This window comes from Sinocyclocheilus grahami, unplaced genomic scaffold, assembly GCF_001515645.1.
Source record: "Sinocyclocheilus grahami isolate Dianchi unplaced genomic scaffold, SAMN03320097.WGS_v1.1 scaffold56.1, whole genome shotgun sequence".
Classification (NCBI taxonomy): domain Eukaryota; kingdom Metazoa; phylum Chordata; class Actinopteri; order Cypriniformes; family Cyprinidae; genus Sinocyclocheilus; species Sinocyclocheilus grahami.
In genome coordinates this window covers 3,567,114-3,588,336 of record NW_015505235.1, presented here as the reverse complement: position 1 = coordinate 3,588,336, position 21,223 = coordinate 3,567,114, and the positions used below count along the sequence as shown (strand labels likewise).

General features: G+C 35.1%; 1 protein-coding gene across 2 annotated transcripts; it reads right to left on the bottom strand.

The window, feature by feature from the left end:
- Nucleotides 1-739: 739 nt before the first annotated feature.
- Nucleotides 740-19,285, bottom strand: LOC107584020 (ninjurin-2-like). Of its 2 annotated transcripts, none has more exons than XM_016270422.1 (4): nt 19,159-19,285; nt 1,314-1,524; nt 1,056-1,222; nt 740-966 (listed from the first exon to the last, which is right to left on the bottom strand). In XM_016270422.1, the coding sequence occupies exons 1-3, from the start codon at nt 19,189-19,191 to the stop codon at nt 1,074-1,076; spliced, it is 393 nt and encodes a 130-aa protein (XP_016125908.1). In that variant the 5' UTR covers nt 19,192-19,285; the 3' UTR covers nt 740-966; nt 1,056-1,073. The 2 variants fall into 2 exon arrangements, with proteins under 2 accessions (XP_016125908.1, XP_016125909.1); XM_016270423.1 differs by having other exon boundaries at nt 1,094-1,222.
- Nucleotides 19,286-21,223: the final 1,938 nt, after the last annotated feature.

The following is a 21,223-nucleotide window of genomic DNA, read 5'->3' as shown; positions in this document are numbered from 1 at the left end:
GAGCTGTATACCAACACGATGGAGACCTCCTCCAGCATTGGTCTTCTGGGTGTAATTTGGGGTTTGAATGATATCTCTTGCTTGTGTAACTGAAGCATGACTGCAGGAACAGGACTCACAGACCCAAACCGCATTGATCAGGTTCAGGGTGTTCAGTTCCCTTAACCAAGAACATTTAATAAAATGAGGCTCTAGTCTCATTGCTTTAACTATGTGATTATCAGATCAGCTTTGTAAGGAAGTTAAATCATCATTCTTACTGAAAGCATTTTCAAACCAATTCCATTTGCATCCCATTAATACCTGAAATATATTTTCTGGTGTTGATCTCTTATTATTATTATTAATGCTTTAGTTACTGTAGGTAAGTCCACAAGTCAAATTTAATTTACATTTAAAACTTGAAAGGGATTTATGTTTTTTTTTTTCATTACTTATTTCCATTTGTCTGTTTCTATGACACATATATATAGTAAAGGTCAGTAGAGATCTTCCTTTAGGTCAAGCAACCCACGTGATCGTTGTGTACTGTATAGCACACACACACTCTCTCTCTCACACACACACACACACACACACACACACACACGTTTTATGGGGACAAAGCCATTTTTTACAGAAAATGTGCCAGAGATCATTTAAATACATTAAACTGGATAGTAAACAGTTAAGTATTTTATAATAAACGTTTATGAATAGTTGGGACAGTATGAAGTGTACAACACATATCAGATGATGAATTTGTGTTATTTGATTATAGTTTTGCCTCTAGGTAATATAAATCATTAGACAGTCTATGATAAATGTATGTTGTAGACCCTTTAATATAATGCCCTCTGTAGAAATAAATGAAAAATAAAAAAAGACCATAAAATAACTATGTGTCTTTATAGTATAACAAATATCAAAGCCAGAAGGAAGTCTTTCATGATTGGACCGGCCTGAAGAATGACCATTACTGAGACCCTAAAACCAAACAACATGAAAGAAACAGTCAGTTTGCTCATTATGCTGTGGCATGCATATTCAACATTGATTTTTATTTTCTGTACCACCTGTATCTTACAGACAGTTTACTGCTTAGGATAGAGACCTGTCTTCTGCACTCCAAAAGCGGTGATGAAGATGTTGATGATGACGGTGAGGAACACCAGCACAGTGGCCACATTGTTTATTATGTCCAGCTTCCTCTGATTGGCCTCGTCATTGAGGTTTTTGCGTGCTGAGAAGGGAAGATTGTATGAAAAGAAAGAACTAAATATAAAACATCCTTACAGGTATTGTGCATGATGCACGATGGATTTCACTCTCACCCATGTGGACAAAGAGAGCCCCTGCGAGCACTTGGAAGAAGAGAGACGCGGCGATGAGGACGATGACAGTGAGGTAGTACTTGAACTCGGGGCCCTGCTCCAGGACGGCTTTCAGCTGAGAGGCGTTTGCCATCAGCAGCGCCACATCCAGCAGGCTCTCTGCCACACTCTTCTTAGTGGCATAATGATTCATGTTGAGAGGTTCTGCAGGCTGACAGAGAGAAAATTCATAAATTCATATTTAATCAAATCAAATTAAATTACATTTGAAATTAAATGTAATATTTTTCTGCTATTGTAATTAGCATTAAATGCACCTTTTATGGTATACATATGTGTAGCTTCTGTTGGCACATGTGGCAAAGTATTGTGATGCATCTGTTGGGTCGAACGTATAAAAGAATATTTTCAGACTCATGCATACTTATTTCAGATGCATTAATTCACCAACAGTGTGCTAGAATATTTTCAGTGGAGGAAAACAAGAGGTCATCTGCCCTCATCTTTAGAAGAAATATCAGTGGTTTCCAGCATCATCTGTACTCTGTCAGATAAGATCCTTCAAAGCCAGAGAGAAGTTCTCAGTGCAAATGGGAAAAAGCTAAATGAACCCATTTAAATGTCAAAACTACTGAGAAGATTTTGTTCTATAATTAATCCTACTTTTTTCTTCCACTCTCTCTGTTCCAATCAGGACAAACACACACATTTTAACATTTTCTACACACACATAAATAATTTCATGCGCAAAAATATTAAAAAGTATAAAATACCTATTTATATAATTGACATAAAATACATCAAAATCTTTAAACGGAATATTGAATGGAATATTAATATTGTAATTTAATTATGCATGTAATGTAAATATAACTGTATAAAAAGTTTTCTACATGAATGTTTGATGTTGGCAATTGGCCAACATAATATTTATGGCTTCTTTTTGAAATGCACTACAAAACAATATGAATATTTGATGGAGTTTGTCAATATTAAATTAATGCACCGACGTATGTAGAAATGAAGTACTGAAACTGACAACCTAAATTACCCATCTACCAATAGATGGCAGCATTTCACTATTAATTTTTCAATCTGCAGCTTTCTTTTTATAGAAACCACCTGGGGGCGCTAGATGTCCTTTTACATAATCATCTTTGTAAAGTTTTTACATTATTATTATTGCTGTTGTTGCTTTTGTTGATGTCGTTAATGTTGTTGTGTTTTTTTATAAAAAAAATAATTACTAAAAATAATCATTATAAAAACTATTTTTTAAATGTTAATAACTTAAGAAATATGTAACTTTATGAAAAAATAAATATATAATTTCCAATACATCTCCTTAAAATTAGTACATTACAGGAATAAGACTAATATGCAGTCTACTTATATATAAACAGTAATGTAACATGTCGATTTTTGGTTCTCAACCCCAATGCATCCAAATCCTTTTCTGCAGCTATATTTCTTATCTATCCAGAGCCCTTGAAACCTTTCTACTCAATCTCAAATTCAATTCAATACTTTTGCTTCATTTCCTGTGTTTCGTGATTCTTCTTTTTGATCTTGGTTCTCTTAACATGCCCTTATCACCGTCTACAGGACCTGTTAGAGACATGTAGGTTGAGAGAGATGGCATCTACATACATGTGACCCTACAGATAGAAGATCAATGGAGTGTCCCAACACTCGCCCACACCAGCAGACGTCTTATCTACATCAGAACACAGTGTTGTGGTGTGCGTCTGCTGTCATTCACACTGTCCAAACATACATGTTTCATACATGTGATGTGACATAAGAAGAGCCTGTTTTGCAAAAAAAAAACAAAAAAACGGAATCCTCTCCACCAATCACGGCGCAGTAAAACTAAGACCAGGCAAGCATCCAAATACCACACGCACAGGCTCACTGTTTTCCTTAATGATGGGGAACGCTTTCCTTTTTTCTTTTTAAAATAAACACCATGGGAGAGGTCAGGAATATTTTACATGTGGGGCCCGTGTCGCTGGCCCACAGGAAGTCCACCTCCCCACCCACTCATTGGCTGCTCTCTCGTCCAATAGCAAATGGGAATGGGCGAGGAGGGTGCACTCAAATGAATAACAGTTTTTGCTCCATTTTCTTTTTACTCCTCTTTTCTGGGCAAACCACATCCCACAGCACGTGCAGATACAGAGGAGGAGGGTGGATGTAAACATACAAACCCCCTATACTGCTCTGAAAACACCTCGCTCACCACAGAAAAGAGAAAAACACTTACTCACACACACACACACACACACACACACGCATGTTGGGTTTCCATGCTTTATGGCATTCCATAGGCGTAATTGTTTTTATACAAACTGTATTTTTTCTATCGCCCTACAACTATACCTACCCCCTCACAAAAATCTTTTTGCATTTTTAGATTTTCAAAAAACTGAATTCTGTATGGTTCATAAGCTTGTTTCTTCATGAGGACCAAAAAATGTCCCCACAAAGACAAGGATTTTGGATATTGCCATCTTTGTGGCCCATAACGCATGGTTTACCAGGACCACACACACACACACACACACACACACACACTTAATGTGTATAATAATTAAGTAAATAATATTTTCATACATTTCATAATTTGAAAAATCCTGTAAATGATACATAAAAAAGAGAAAACATCCTGTAAATGACACGTCAGACATTTATTTTATTCTGTTATCTTTCATTTCAAGTTTTTCTTAGACACTGTTAAACTGTGGTAAAAAAAAAAATACAGCTATAATTAACAAAATTTACAATAATATTTAGCATGTTATGATCCTAGTGTTAAATATCTAATATTTTATATTTTTTGATGGATTCACGATGTGTTCAAATCGAAAGTAAAACAATAAAATATATACATGAACGCATTTGAAAAAATAAGACAAATAAATGTTTTATTATGACCCTCGCATAAAAAAAGAAAACCAATTTGGTAAGATTTTAGTTTGATATTTTATTACTTTCACTTCAATTGTAATTAAAATGTCAGAACTTTTGTTGCATTTTTGTCGTTTTTATTATTTTATTGGGATGTTTTTTTAAAGACAATATGTTTCTGCATTATGTATAGTAAAAAAAAAAATCTGTATTGTATTTTTTTATTATTAGTTTTAATTTATTTAGTTTTGCTTAGTTTAGCACTTTAACCTAAAATGAATACAAATTTGAAGTGTTGCCTTGGCAGGTAGCTGAAATGAAATATATTTTTTATTTTCATAAGTAATGAAAATGCTTTTTTTAATGGTTTCAGAAAATAACCCTGGTGCATACATTTTATCTTATAATGCAATGGAACCACATAGAAACATGCCCCAAAAAAACACACCTTATCAACCACACAGAAATAAAAAAAAGCTAGTTTTATTATTTCAAATTTCTCTTAAGAAACTCTTAAAAAGAGAGAAAGAAAAAACAACTAAATGAGGACACCAGCACTGACCCAGCAGATTTATGTTGTGGGAAACTGACCAACTCTCGTCATTCTTAGTTTAGCCTGTGACTTAAGTATCATTTTGAAGTCAGGAAATGCCGCTCGGTCAGATCCATCTCGCCCTCTATTTCCTTTCTTTCATCCATTCGTTTTCAAGTTATCAGCCACTCACCTTTTAAACCAGAAGCTCCATCCCATGAACTGAGAGTAAGTTCTGTTTACTTACAATGACATAATCCTGTTCATTTCAAACTTGTAAAACAATGGAAGCATTGGAACGATGTTTTCCCCAAAGGCATTATAAGTTATGAAAGATTCTCATAAAAGCCCTTTCCTCTATATTGTGGAATGGGGTGTGCTGTAAAACAAAGGTCTTTTTGTCTCTACGGGTTTCTTGTTACGATGATAATATTGTACGATTTTATGACTACAAGGCTTTTTTTTCTGGGATAACGTGATGAAGGATTTAGAACTGGTTTCGACTGATATGAAAGCTACTGTACTCACTGACCTGCGGCAAACCAGTGAAATCTAAAGTGCTGACTTTACCATTTGGCCTTTAAACATCTATACAACACAGACGTCCTTCCTGTTGGACACCCTGACAATGTTTCCAAGTGAGTTCATATGTATAGCATGACCTTTGACCTCCTATTTCTAGGCCCTAAATCTGAGTGAGTAATATAAAGAAATGTCCAAATCAATCAACACACATGCAGTTACATAAGAATATGTCAGAACTTTAAGGCACTCGCTGCATTGTAACATTCGCCATCACTGTTGCCACAGCATCCGGGGATTTGTGTAAACAGAGTCGGTAAAGTTATATGTTGCCTCAGAGCTTTCAGAGGTGAGCCAATCAGGAGCAGGATGCATTGACGTCCTAGCCAATTAGAGAGTGAATGGAGCTTTAGGAATGTGTTGACAGGTCAGTAGAGGCCCAGGGTATTCTGGGAATTTTAGATAGAGTAAACCTCAGTTCCCCAGCAACTGTAGGGGACAAAAAAACACATGGAGCAATACAACATTGTTTGCTTAAAGCATTACAGACATTTTAAGATGTCTCATAAAAATCTGAGAGAGTCAATATTTTACATTTATATTGCCCTGTTCAAGTTTGTTTAGGCAGCCTTTGAAGTACTTGCCTTATTTGACTAATTATTTTATTGGAAAAACTAAATGTAAGACGCAAGATGAGAAAGGTGCAAGATTTGAAGCGCAGAATAAATGAGAGGAGGCCCAGGGTATTCTGGGAATTTTAGATAGAGTAAACCTCAGTTCCCCAGCAACTGTAGGGGACAAAAAAACACATGGAGCAATACAACATTGTTTGCTTAAAGCATTACAGACATTTTAAGATGTCTCATAAAAATCTGAGAGAGTCAATATTTTACATTTATATTGCCCTGTTCAAGTTTGTTTAGGCAGCCTTTGAAGTACTTGCCTTATTTGACAAATTATTTTATTGGAAAAACTAAATGTAAGACGCAAGATGAGAAAGGTGCAAGATTTGAAGCGCAGAATAAATGAGAGAAAAAAAAGTGGTGCATCTTAATTCTTGCTACAAGTTACTCTGTAACCAGTAGGTGGCGACATGTGACTTGATTTTATGAATCATCACCTGATTCATTTAAACACATTGATTCATTCAGGACCGAAACACAAGACGAAAGATATAATGTCTAAAATGAAATTTTCCATATACTTTTCGTTTATAGTGTATACTAGAAGCCTATATTGTAGTATAGCATAGTTTCTTCTTAGTAACTGATTTACAAAAAAACAATGAAGGCCTTGAAGTTTATCGCTTCAGAATAGTATAAATCTGTGCCTGACCATCAAGCTGTTGTTTATTCCCCCGTTGAGAAAATAAGTGCTTGTGAGAGCGTGTTTAACAGACTGCACATGGACAGTTTCAGTCTGTATAAACCAATAAAACTGGGCCCTTTATCACTGACAGTGTGTCTGCATTTGTGCAATAACAGATTTATTTTCGGTGTCTAAATGAAGTTATCCGTGGGGCGTATTGTGGGCTGTTTGGATGTGAAGAGGGTCATGCTATGTTTATGATGACAGTTGCTATAAACACTGGAACATCTTCACTTCATATCAAACAAGGGTAAAGTGGAGGCGGAGGGGATGTGATGGGACACGCCCCTGCCCCGCCCACAGCAGCTGTCACTCCCCATGAACCCTGTGACCTCACACACACACACACCCATGCCACAACATTCACATGATCACAAAAATGTAAAGTGAATAATAATAAAATAAATAATTATAATACATAAATTGTATTAATAATAATAAAATAATGATATATATTTAAATATAGAATGACGATGGAACATAATGATAAAACAATTATAAATATATGTATATAATAAACACATTTTATATATAAATAAGAAATAACAAAATAAATAATAATAATAAATTATTTATTTATAATTGTTATAATAAATAAATAAATGCATAACTGTAACAGCTACTATTAATAGTAGTAGTAATATCATCATCATCACTTATATATTTTACTTATGGATTTATTTTTCATTTATTTATTTATTTATAATTACTTATAATATAAATTATATTACATAAATATAATATAGAATTACTAATAATATACTTATAATTACTTATTATTATTATTTTATGTGTGTATTTATTTTTCATTTATTTTATTTATAATTAAAAAAATTTTTTTTAATATGAATAGTTATTGCTGTTATTGTAACCATCATAATTTATATATTTTATGTATGGGTTTATTTTTTATTTATTTATTTTTTATTTATAATTACTTATAATTATTATTGTTATTATTATTATCAACATCTATTTATTTATTTATTTATGTGTGTATTTATTTTTAATTTATTTTATTCATAATTAATTATTTGAATTTTAATCATTGTTGCTGTTACTGTAAAAACAAATGTACAAATGTGAAAAAGAAATATATATGAAATAAACAAATAATTATAACAAATTATAACATTATTATTATTATACAATACAAACTTTATTTCTATAGTACATTTACAACATCTACTAATAATTAATAATAATAATAATAATAATAAAACAACAACTAAATAATAATTATTATTATTATTATTATTATATGGCTATAGATTAAAATATCTGAGCAAAACAATTCAGATTTGTACTTTCTTATATACTGTATCTCTAAAACGACACTGTGAAACTATAAAAAACTATTTAAGCTCACTGAGTAATTTGCTCACAAACAGACTCACTCGCGCTGACTTCCTGGCACTGTGACTCAGTGTGTCACTGCTGCTGCTATCGTGCTCAATTGGAAGGTTGGGAACCAGTGTGCTGTTTTCACACAGGCAGAGGAAGGGCTTTGTGTATTAACTGTGTGGTTGACTTCATTTGAATGTGTCATGTGGCTGTGGCTAAATAGAGGCTGAGAAAACAGCTGATTTAGATACAGAAATGGTGAATAAAAAAAAACTTGGTTCTTCTTTTGAGGTGGTGGCTCAACAAATCCACTGTTAGACACCACATGAGACATCTGATGAAGAAAACCCCAGTTTCTCTTCTCTCTATCTATAAGTTCACACACACACACACACACACACGAAGGCAAACATTTATCCACCCACAATACCCCTCACTCTCTCTCTCTGACTACAAACTGACTAATTTTTCATTTCTGCAGGGGGTCTGAGATGTTGGAAATGTGTTTTCTGTTAGACTTTGAGTCTTTGTTTTCACTCATAAGCTTTGGTGACATCCTGCCTCTAGCCATCATGAAAGAAATTATAGCGTTATAGGTTTACTGTACCCATAGGAGAAAAGAGCTTTCCTAAACAGTTAATTGGGGTGGGATATAAAGAAGGACATGTCAACAGCTTGCATGTACATCACAGGCATCAACATGATTTGCCATTTAATATGGGTAGTCAGATATAGTTGGCAACAGGGGGAGGGACATTTTCATTTTAGAAAGCATTTGATTGGACAAAACGAGTGAGTGCAGGATGAGTCATCAGTATTTTTTGGTCTGTTTTTCCCCCCAAAGATGAGAAGAACTGTACATTTGAAATGTGTATATCAGCTTGTATAAATTTTATGAATATGATTAAGCATAAATTACATTAATAAGAACCTTTGAAGAACATCCATAGGTGTTAAAGGTTCTTCTTGGAACCATAGACTCCAATAAATAACCTTTGTTTTTATATTTGAGGCAAAGACACAAATGAGACCTCCATGAGATGGAAAAGCAACCTCTGAGCAATAAACTCATCTTTTGGGTAGCATAACACACACACACACACACACCCTGTTTGGCAAAGTACAAGACTGTGCAAAGTCATAACGGAGCCCAAGGGAGACGCTGCTCTTAAAGAATTCATAATCATATCATCCCTGACCCTGTCATACCAGTGTGTGAGGAGTTAGACAACAGGAAATGTTTATTTGACACTTTAAGCTTCAGGATAAAATTCCTACCTTTGCTTTCCCATGAACCCACCAAACATTCTTTATATTTCCTGTAGTGACACAAGGACGAGTAAATGATCAGATCCGGTGCCCTGGTGGGCTGTCACTGGAGTGAGTGACTACATGATGAGAGCGGTTTGGGAATGTGTGTGTGGACTTAAAGGGTTAGTTCACCCAAAAATGAAAATTAGGCTGCGTTTTACTCACCCCCGAGGCATCCTAGGTGTATATGACTTTCTTCTTTCAGACGAATCCAGTCAGTTATATTAAAAATTGTCTTTGATCTTTCAAGCTGTTTAATGCCACTCAGCGGGAGTTGCATTGCCATAGACTCCATCTAGAATCTAGCTTGCGCTCACTGTTGTAAACAGAAGCAGTTCTGGGGGAATGACGTATGAGGTCGGCTTTGCGCATGCACCGCTCAGAAGTGACGCACGTGGAAGCGCAGCGGAGAGACCAAAACAAAACTGCGGTCAAGAATTAGAAGAACAAAACGAGTTTTGTAAAGAAGAATGTCAGAGGATTTCGATATAAGCCAAGAGGAGACTGGTTTTCCTTTGCTAAAGTAAGGAAACTTTGCTTCCTTTGCTCCTGTAAACTAACGTTGGTTTTCACGACACTCACCGGCGCATGCACAACGCTGAACTCATAGCTCATCAGCCCGGAACTGCTTCTGTGTACAACTGTGTACAACGCAAGCTACATTAAAGTGATTATTATGTTTTGAATATGGATATTTTTCTCACAAAAATGCATTGATTTGCTACAGAAGGCCTTTGTTCAACCCCCGGAGCCGTGTGAGACACTTTTTTTTATGGATGGGCGATTTTTATTTTAGTTCTTTTGGACTGAAGCAATGCAACACCCGCTGAGTGACATTAAACAGCTTGAAATATCAAAGACAATTTGTAATATAACTCCGACTGGATTTGTCTGAAAGAAGAAAGTCATGTACACCTAGGATGCCTCGGGGGTGAGTAAAACGCAGCCTAATTTTCATTTTTGGGTGAACTAACCCTTTAACTATAGTTTGGGGGCAAAACTGTCCCCAAAAGAGTTAAATCTGACCAAACCTTTCTTTGGGGACATTCAGGGACGTCCCTCAGTAACTTTATATATATTATACATTTATTAATTACAATATTCATACATGTATTTATTACATTTAAATATTCATTAAATATATAAATTTTTATTATTTTATTTTTATTTTACTTTACTTATAACTTTTATTTTCACTTAATTAAATATATTTAAATTGATCATTAAATATATTGTCTTATTTTTTTTTTTTTTACACATTTTTCATGCACTTTTTGGTATTTATGGTTTAGCAATAATGTAGCTCAGTAACTGGATGTAGTCCAAACACATGCCCACACATTTGACATTTCTCTGATAAACTCATATTCCTCTATGACAAATCTTCTATGCTTGATTTGAACTGTATCCAATGCTACATATTTGTATTCCCATCCTAGCAACAAGCCATAAGATAAAACTGCACATTTGCAGCGAGACCAACCCATTTTTCCCACTTGTGAACAATTTCCACGATTCTCTCATTACCATCACTGGCCTGTAAGCATAAAAGAGGGCATCAGATATTTTCAAGGAAATTTATAGCGCATTGAAAATGATAGCTGATTATACTGCAGGCATTTTGCTCTTTCAGACTGACCTCGAAGTCACTCAGATTTATACATCGTGTTACTGTATGATTATACCAGTGCGCTTAAATTGTGTCTTTAGGTTAACACACTCTAAAGTTAGAGGACGTGTGAATGTGTGGGTGTACGGAGGGGTGCGGTTGGGGTAGTGTTGGTATGGGCAGGGCAGGGCATCGAAATGGCCTGGATTGGGCAGCTGCAGCTCTGGAAAGCACCGAAACGGCTGACAGCTTTAGTCTTGGCTGCTGTAGTCATATGAGCTGGAATGTCTTTCATACCGAATACAGTTCAAACTGTTAGAAACGCGAGTGCAAATTCCTGCTCTGCTGGTCAGTGAGTTAACAAACAGCTAGAGGGAGACAGGCCTTTCTGTGTGTGTGTGTGTGTGTGTGTGTGTGTGTGTGTAGAAGCATCATGGGAGTTATGGCCCATGGCACAAAGCTCTGGTGTCATATTACAGTGGAACGTCCAGTTTGTCAAATGACAAGTGGCTGAAAGACGCATTAGGTTTTATTATCTGCATGTGTGTGTGTGTGTGTGTGTGTGTGTGTGCTGAGAAGAATCTCTGGGGCAGGCTGACTTCAGATTTATGCGGCTGTGATGACTCATCCCACTCTGAAGGCCATGTAGTGTCTGAGATTCTTCCACCGGGGTGTTCATGGTCTCATGCAGGACCAACTTTGTCCTGCAGGGGAACAAGCAGCTCAATAAAACTGTTCAGAGAGGGAGAAACTGCTCAGAGCAAAATTGCATTGCTCAGAGGTTTGCCTTACATTTGTTTCACTAAAGTGACATTTTAGTTTCAAATGTTGCTTTAAAATTTTTTTTTTTTAATAATAATTATATATATATACAGTGGGTACGGAAAGTATTCAGACCCCCTTAAATTTTTCACTCTTTGTTATATTGCAGCCATTTGCTAAAATCATTTAAGTAAATTTTTTTTCCTCATTAATGTACACACAGCACACCATATTGACAGAAAAACACAGAATTGTTGACATTTTTGCAGATTTATTAAAAAAGAAAAACTGAAATATCACATGGTCCTAAGTATTCAGACACACACACACACACACACACACACACACCGTTTTTTTTTGGTAAATTAGTTCATAGTTGTTATTTTATTATATATTATTATATAGCATCCTGTCGGAAAAAATTCTTGTTAAAATTTTTTTATTATTATTATTAGTTAATGCATTAATGCAATAAGAAAAACAAAATATATGTATAACACTGTGCATATTATCCTGCTCAAAAAATAAATTTTCATTATTATGAGATAATAATAAAAATAAGATATTATAATTAAAGTAAAACATTTTAAAGCAAAACAAAATATATGAATAACACTGTATATATCATCCTGCTGAAAAATACCTTTCATTATTATGAGAATAATAAAAATAAGATATTATAATTAAAGTATTGCTAAGCTAACAGTGCAATACTCTAATAAGCAATATGCAATATATATATTATATTAAAAATTCATACCCCTTCATTTTTTTTCACCTTTTGTTATGTTGCTGCCTTATGTTAAACTGCTTTAAATCACCTTTTTTCCACATCAATCTTCACTCCATACACCATAATGGTAAAGCAAAAAAAACATCTTTGCAAATGTATTAAAAATAAAAAACTTAAATGATTCCATTTCCAGTATTCATACCCTTATCTGGGACAGTTGAAATTCAGCTCAGGAGCATTCATATTGCTTGTAGATGTTACTACACTTCAAGTGAAGTTAACCTGTGGCTTATTCAATTGAATGAGTATGATTTGGAAAGGCACACACCTCTCAATAAAGGTCAAACAGCTGAAAATGCATAGCAGAGGGAAAAAAAACCAAGCCCTGAGGTCAAAAGAACTGCCTGTAGAGCTTAGAGACAGGATTACATCAAGCCACACATCTGGGGAAGAGTTCAGAAAAAAAATCTGCTTCATTAAAGGGTCATAGAAGCATTTATATAGTCTCTATTACCCTTAATGGAAGAAGTTTGAAACTACCAGGACTCTTCCAAGAGCTGGCCTCCTGGCCAAACTGAGCAATTGATGGAGAAGGGCCTTGGTTAGACTGGTGACCAAGAAGCTGATGGTTACTCTATTTGAGCTCCATGATCATATATGCAGATGGGAGAAACTTACAGAAGGACAAACATCACTGCAACACTCCACCGATCTGGGCTTTTTGGCGGTGTGGCAAGACTCAATCCTCTCCTCAGTTAAGATACATGAAAACACACTTGGAATTTGCAAAAAAAAAATTAGTTTTTCAGCGGCAGGGACTGAGGGACTCGTTAGAGTAGAAGGAAAGCTCAGCACAGCAAAATATAGAGATAGCCTTAATGAAAACCCAGTCCAGAGCATTCAGAACCTCAGACTGGGCAGAAGGTTTACCTTCCAACAAGACAATGAACCTAAACACACAGCAAGAGTGGCTTATAGACAACTATCTGGACACTTAAGTTACCGATTCACATGTTTGAAAAGTTCATACAGGTATTCATCATGTTAACTATAGGTATGTTTCCCTAATGTTTGACACCCATAAAGTATCAAAATAAATAATTTAGATTTTTTGGTAATATATTTATTTTATTTATTTTTTTGTGGTTAAAAATGCTGTAAAAATCTGTAATATTATTACAGTTTTCTATAAAAATATATTTTAAATGAACATTTATGCAAAGCTGAATTTGCAGCATCATTACTCTAGTGTTCAGTGTCACATGATCCTTCAGAAATCATTCTAATATGCTAACTGGGTGCTTATTTCTTATTATTATCAGGGAAAACAGTTGAGCTGCTTAATATTTTTGTGGAAACTATGATACATTTTTTTCAGGATTCCTAAGAGTTCATATTTTTAAACTGAAAGTTCAAAAGAACAGCATTTTTAATAAATTATTTTTGAAATATCCGTTTTTGTAACAAGTTTAAAAGTCATGTTTGATCAATTTAATGTGCCCATGCTCAATAGTTCTAGTAGTTATAATATGTGACCCTGAACCACAAAGGGTCAAATTTGTATTTTGTTTTTTTTAATTAAATACAATACAATTTTGTATTTTGAATAATACATAATCTGAAAGCTGAATAAATAATTTTGTTCATAGGTTTGTTAGGATAGGACAATATTTGGCCGAGATACAATTATTTGAAAATCTGGAATCTGAAGGTGCAAAAAAAAAAAAAAACGCCTTTAAAGTTGTCCAAATGAAGTCCTTAGCAATGCATATCACTAATCAAAAATGGTTTGAAACTTACAAAATATCTTCATGGATCTTCATATCTTTACTTAATATCCTAATGATTTTTGGCATAAAAGAAAAAAATCTATAATTATGACCAATACAATGTATTGTTGGCTATTGCTACAAATATACCCGTGTGACTGATTTTGTAGTCCATGGTCACATATGTTATATTAAAACTGTATATTATATTATATTATATTATTACATTATATTTAAAGGCATATTTTTGTTCAATGTTTTGAAAAATGCCACTTGCCTTGATCTTTTAATCTTGCTTTGACATTTATAAATTTTTAAGTGTAAATAATCATGTTGTCACTGGGACACTAAATCAAAAACTTCAAGGTGTTTCATCACAGACGTGACAATATCGCAGCCTCCGGTTAGACATTATTCACTCATTTACGGCTGTAGTGTCAGTCGATAACTTTAAACAAACATTCTCTAGAAACACGGCAACAGCAGAACCGTGCCAGTTTCAATTTTCTTTCAGTTGTTACTTTTTAACCATTCTATCAAAGAGCTGTGGGGGGCTCACGGATGTGTTCACAGGTCGGTGCAACATGTGAGGCCTCTCACCGAGAGGCCCCTGTGAAAGAGGCCCCATTCCCCTGTCCCACAGGTGAGGGGATATGCACATATCTCACTCTGATTGCTCTGACCTCTGAAGACCCCATCAGCCTTGAATCCAGAGCACATCGTGGCCTGTTGGGTCACAATGCCAACGTATATACTGCATATGCATCACCTCGCTGACATACACCAAAAATTCCCACTACTGTGTGGGTGTTTTAAAGATGAAAAATGTGAAAACGTCTGACTCGGTTAATCATGTCAGTCAGCGAGGGTCTGGTTGGATTCCAGTGGTATGAAGAGTTGCCTCACTTGAAGGAGGGAAGCTCTTGAAAAAAGACGTGAATGACAGACTGAGCAGTTAGAAAAGCTTGCATTATCTGACACGACTGTCAGTATCAGAGTAAGCTACACAGGAAAACACAAATCATACAGATCTATGACGACATTTACTCTAAAGTATAAATATTTCATCCTTCTCTCTTTTAAATGTTAAAAAGGATAAACATGCATGCTTCGTATAAAGTGTAACAGTAATGTCAATTACACAAAAAGGCTACTTAAAAGGCAACTGCTAACTCAAACACATTCATGTGTAAATATTTGACCATTTCCATCCTTCCTTCTCCAAAAAAGCATCTAGACAAGACATGGCTACTCCATTTTTCAAACAAAAAACAAACAAATAAAAAAGACAACAAATTTGCCTCTTATAATTAAGAAAAAACCATACTGTAAAAACTATGGTAGCAACATTTTTAGGCTTTATGGATATATATATCCTAGAATGAATGGGTCTGACAATGTCCAGACACAAATTACCTAATGCTTGCATGGGCAGCTTTTCCAGTCCGTTTTATGACTGGGAATTGGATAATTCACAAACTATTTCTTACTTTAATACAAGATCCATTGTGCTTATCTATATATACACACACACACACACACACACACACACATACTGACAATCACTAAAAACACAGGTGGTAATGAGAGAGCGGCATGGCAATTACTAATATATTGTATTACTAAAAAAATAAATCAATAAATACAAATAAAAAGTCAAATGTGAGGTATCAACTCTTCTGGGAATTTCATTTTTTTTCACTGTAGATTTTCACTGTAAATTCTAATATGACTTGTCCTTTTTCACTTCCAAAAACGGAAAAATCTGTAAAGAAAGATGTCTCTTTCTATTACAGCTTTTCATCATGGGAACTAACCATTAACTACCTAAAGAGTTTTTGTGAGTAACTGTCCTAGAATGAATGGGTCTGACAATGTCCAGACACAAATTACCTAATGCTTGCATGGGCAGCTTTTCCAGTCCGTTTTATGACTGGGAATTGGATAATTCACAAACTATTTCTTACTTTAATACAAGATCCATTGTGCTTATCATAATATACAGTAAAGTATTATTTAAAGATATTATTCAACAAGCCTTTTTTTGGAAACCGTGAAATTGAAAGGGGAAAACCCTTAATTTCTCATATTATTTCTCCTACTAGATGTCTTCATAAAAACAATGGGGATTTTGTGTTAATCTACACAGAAACTATAGACATCTGCATCCAACTGTCACCACAGTGACCAAACATCCAGCCGACAGACGACTGTAACCAGAGGAGGAGAGTTAAACATTAAACACTGTTATTATTAGAGCAAACAAACCTAATTACCAATAACCCTGTTTAATGCACTTACATAACACATGTTTGGCCTTCGTTGTAAACATCATGATCTCATGCCCTCATTCTATAAGCTTCAAAATCACTAAAGCTGCTGCAAAAATTTTAAAAAGGTCACTTTTACGTCTCATCATGTGAGTGCACTTAAATGTTTACAGGACCCCTTCATAGATGACAGCATAACTGTGCAAATCTGTGTTTCATCCCCCATCTGGAAACACTTAAATCTCTCAGCATTCCAGGGTGCATTTGAGTATTAGCTGTTATTGTTACTGCAACAGCAGCACTGCATCATGGGACATGATCCAGGCCTGCAGGCCAGAAAGATCTATACGTCGCTTGGATTTCCACGGAAATTCAATATGAATTCCACACGCACCCTTCTGAGACACTCCCAGTCATGAAGGGAAAAAGCACAAAATGACACAAAGTTGAAGGAAATGCATTCAACACGTGGCTGTGTTGCCTTCAAATGTGTGACACTAGTGTGAGAGATGCCAGATCAGGTGCTACTGCCCACTATAGAGCCTGGATGAAGTGGCACCAAGGTGCCATCAGGTCAAAGAGTAGTAGCCAATTCCCAGAAATGCCAGTCATCATGCTGTACTTCACAAAGACACTCCAAATGTTTCAGTGGAGAATACAAGAAAAGACTGGAGAGAATCTCGGGAAAGAATTCGATATAAATTGCTCTGGCAAAAAAAAAAATAGCCTAAAGTTAGGCCTAAATCTCTAAACCATGTAACGTTCATGTAAGTGACATGACTTCTTTTCAACCCTAGGGTAAAACTGAGTAATATCTGTTATCTCATACCAGTAATGCACATATCCGAGGTTAGACGAACCCCTTAAACCGTTTTACATCCGTTGAACCCCCATGGCCCCTGTTTTAATCAGTGCGTTATCTGGCAATAATTTTCACAGGGATCAATGTGCTCTGTAATATTATATAGTACTCCAACTGCCCTGCCTGTGAGTGCTGTGTAATCCTGAGGAAATGGGATCCTAAACTTACTGTCAGGACTGTGGATTAGGCTGGAGACCCGGCGAGCTGCGCTTCTCGGACACATGATGGTGTGTCGTTCTGCTGCAAGTGACCGCACTGAGACCTTAGTTTCATAACTAATTTCTGTCTTTGCTGCTCTGGCCATGGGTTATTAAAGTTAATAATATAATGTTGTTAAAAAATTAACAAGTCAGTAGATAGGACATTTGGACATTTACTGGCACATACTTAGCAAGATGGATGTGAGGCATGTGAAGAGCAAGGATAGTCCTATGACAAACAAATCCTGCAGGAATCTGTCCCTAGGAAGTGGAATTTAATATATGCCACTAATAACAGAAGCACGTCTAAAAAAGTCATTGAATAAAACCTTAGAGGGAAAGTTCACTGCAGAACGCAAAAATATACTCTATTGTTCAAAAGTTGGATCAGTAATTTTTTTTTAAAATAAATAAATAGTTTTATTGAGCAAGGATGCATTAAATTGTTCAAAAGTGACAGTTAAGGCATTTATACATTTACAAAAGATTTATATTTATATTATTACATAAACTCATTCATCAAAGAATCCTGAAAAACAATGTATCACAGTTTCCAGAAAAATATGGAGCAGCACAACTGTTTTTTATAATAATAATAATAATAATAATAATAATAATGATGATGATGATGATGATGATGATGATGGTGGTGTTTTAATATATGTTATGATTTCTGAAGGATCATGTGACACTGGAAACTAGAGTAATGATGATGAAAATTCAGCTTTGTCATAAATTACATTTTAAAATAAATAAAAATAGAAAACAATTATTTAAAAAAATTAATAATATTCAAAAATAGTACCTTTTTAACTGTATTTTTCATCCAATAAATGCAGCCTTGGTGAGCATAAGATATCTTAATTTTAAAAAAATATTACTGACCCAAAACCTTTGAATGGTGGTGTACTTTATTTATTTTTAAGAATATGAACCTGCCGATATTCACTGTATGAAAAAAACATTACAGTTTTTTCCCCCATAATATCTTCTTTTGTGTTCCACAGAAGAAAGTCATACAGGTTTGTAATGATTTATGGGTAAGTAAATGACAGATGACAGATTTTTCATTTTTGGGTGAACTGTAATAAAAGTACCTGTGAACTTCAAGCTGTATTTGTACCTAAATTATTTTGTTCTAAAACCTTTTAAAAATCCTATAAGAAACAATTCAGAATCACTTGTTTCAGTCATCTGATATTATGAGCCATCTAAAAATATCACATTGCCAGAAATAGAAACTTTTTCAGAATTGTGCTTCAAGAAAGAGACTCATTTTTACTGAAAATATAAACAATTCCCAGCTTTCCCAGTGTTGTAATTCTCTCTCTGAGAAGCCATGGCTGTCAGAGGTTTGCGACAATCCTCCTGACCCCAGTAATAGTCTGGTAGGTGCATGTCGTGTTGATCATCAGGTACATTAAAGGTTCAGTCGGTCTTTGCAGTCTATCACTAATTGATATTTGATGGATTCTTTGAGTGATGCTCAGCTTCAGAAGAGAGAGAACTACATGATTACCTTCCTCTAAATACACAACATTCTGCACCCCTATGTGAGGACGGAGCAGAACAGAGAGCAAGGGAAAGAAAATGAGGAATGCAATGTCGCAGCCCCCAAAGAAATACCAACGGCTTCTAGACATCTCAGCGTACCTGTAGATCTGTACGTCCTCTTGCAGCTGCCATGGCTGAGTCCCAGACGACTGTCGCTGGTGCTAAACGGCTGAATCAGAGCCCAGATACGCTCAGAGTTCCTCAAAAAGGGAAAGTAGGAAAGATGGTAAAAGCTTTTAAAGAAATTCATGGCACACAGCAAGGACAGCCGTCCAGGCAAACAAGTGTGTTATTCATTCTTTTCTTTAATTCCAGCCCACTCCAACCCACTGGACTGGGTCACATCAAAACTGAGCACTCCTTTGTAAACAGTAAACCAGTCAAATACTCTATAGCCAATGTAATCACAGTCTGCAAAGAGAAGAAAGACTAGATTTTGTCTGTTCTTGTTCAAGTGCCCAGGCAGTATAATTAGACTCAAATTCCCCCATCCAGTAAAAGGCTACATTCAGAGCTCATCCACTCACCCAACACTTAAAATGCAACATTTTGATATTTTTATAAATGTGTGGCCAATATGCGGTCAGTGGTTTAATATAAAGCTCACAAAAAGACTGAATTGGGAAAACAGGCAAACAGTGATAAATTCGATGATGTGTCTAGTGGTTTCAGAGTTAAAATATACCGTCTCCTGCTTGTTTAAAATGCAGAGGCTACTTTAAGTAAGCTCATTTTTCCGAAAAGTGCAAACACTGGCTACTTCAATATTGCTCTATCTGTTTGAGCAGTCCGACATGGCAACTTCTGCTTCAACCAATGGCATAAGTTTGGGGTAGAAATGCCTGTTTGGCTGGACAATGGCCGACAGTTTTAAGAAAACTTGTTGGAAACAGCTGTTATTTTTACAATTAGTTGTGCAGAAATGACACACACTCTTAAAACCATTCAGTCAAAGGTTCTTTAAAGAATCATCTCATTCTTACCTTTTTATAATCTGAAGAACCTTTTGTGAAACAGAAGGGTTCTTCAGATGTTAAAGGTTCTTTATGGAACTTTTAGACAAAAAGGTTCTTCTATGGCATCGTGAAGCACCTTTATTTTAAAGAGTGCACTTCGGCTTTAAAGGGATAGTTTATCCAGAAATAAAAGTTTTGTCACTCACCCTCATGTCATTCCAAACCTGTATGACTTTCTGTTTTATGCAATCACAATGAAGGTCTTAAAAAGGACAAAAAGAACCATAAATGTTTCATAAAAACATTATAGATGTAATCCATAAGACGTTTGTGTTATGTTCTAACAAGTCTTCTAAAGCAATTTGATAGCTTTGTATGACAATCAGACCAAAATTCAAGTGAATCCAGTGAATCATTGAGTTAAAGAGTTGGATCAGTCTGATTTCTAATGAATCATCCAATTCATTGAAAAGATTTTTAAAAATTGTAAATGAATTGGATATTGGACCAGATGAACATGAATTGGACCAGTATAATTACTAAATCAATTATTTGCAAACTTACTCAACTGATTCATTGAAAAGATCTGATTCAAAAGAATTATTGTCATTATGAATTAGACACTGCTACTTCTCTCATGAACACATCAAGGAGATCTAAGGTGGATGTCAAGAGTTTTTTGTGAACAGTGATTTAAATTACAGTTTGTTCTTCACAAATAAAAATGGCTTCAGAAAGCTTGGAATATTGATATATAATTTTGAAGTTTCACATTCGCACTACTCATTCACTTTCATTACATAAAACATCACGTGAGTTTGGAACAACATGAGAGTGAGAGATTTTTTTGGTGAACTATCCTTTCAAGAAATAAGCACATAATCCTCATAACCCATATTAGATTGAAAATTGTCATTTTTGTTTTGTTTTTTTTAAATCAATGTCTCCCGGTAACAGTAAATATCTTATTTCATACAAAAATATAAGAGGAGATCTTATCTTGGGCCTGGATAGATACTTTTAGCTATCAGAGATTTTAGAATAATTGTCCTTGTCATTTATAGTATGGAAGGTGGGACTGGCTCTCCACAAAGACTAAAGTTTGACTCAGTAAACATAAACTACTGGCTTTTCCAAATCTATTACAACCATCAGTGTCGTAATGCTGCAGACACTTAGGTGTGACCACATATTGTGTGATTAAAACA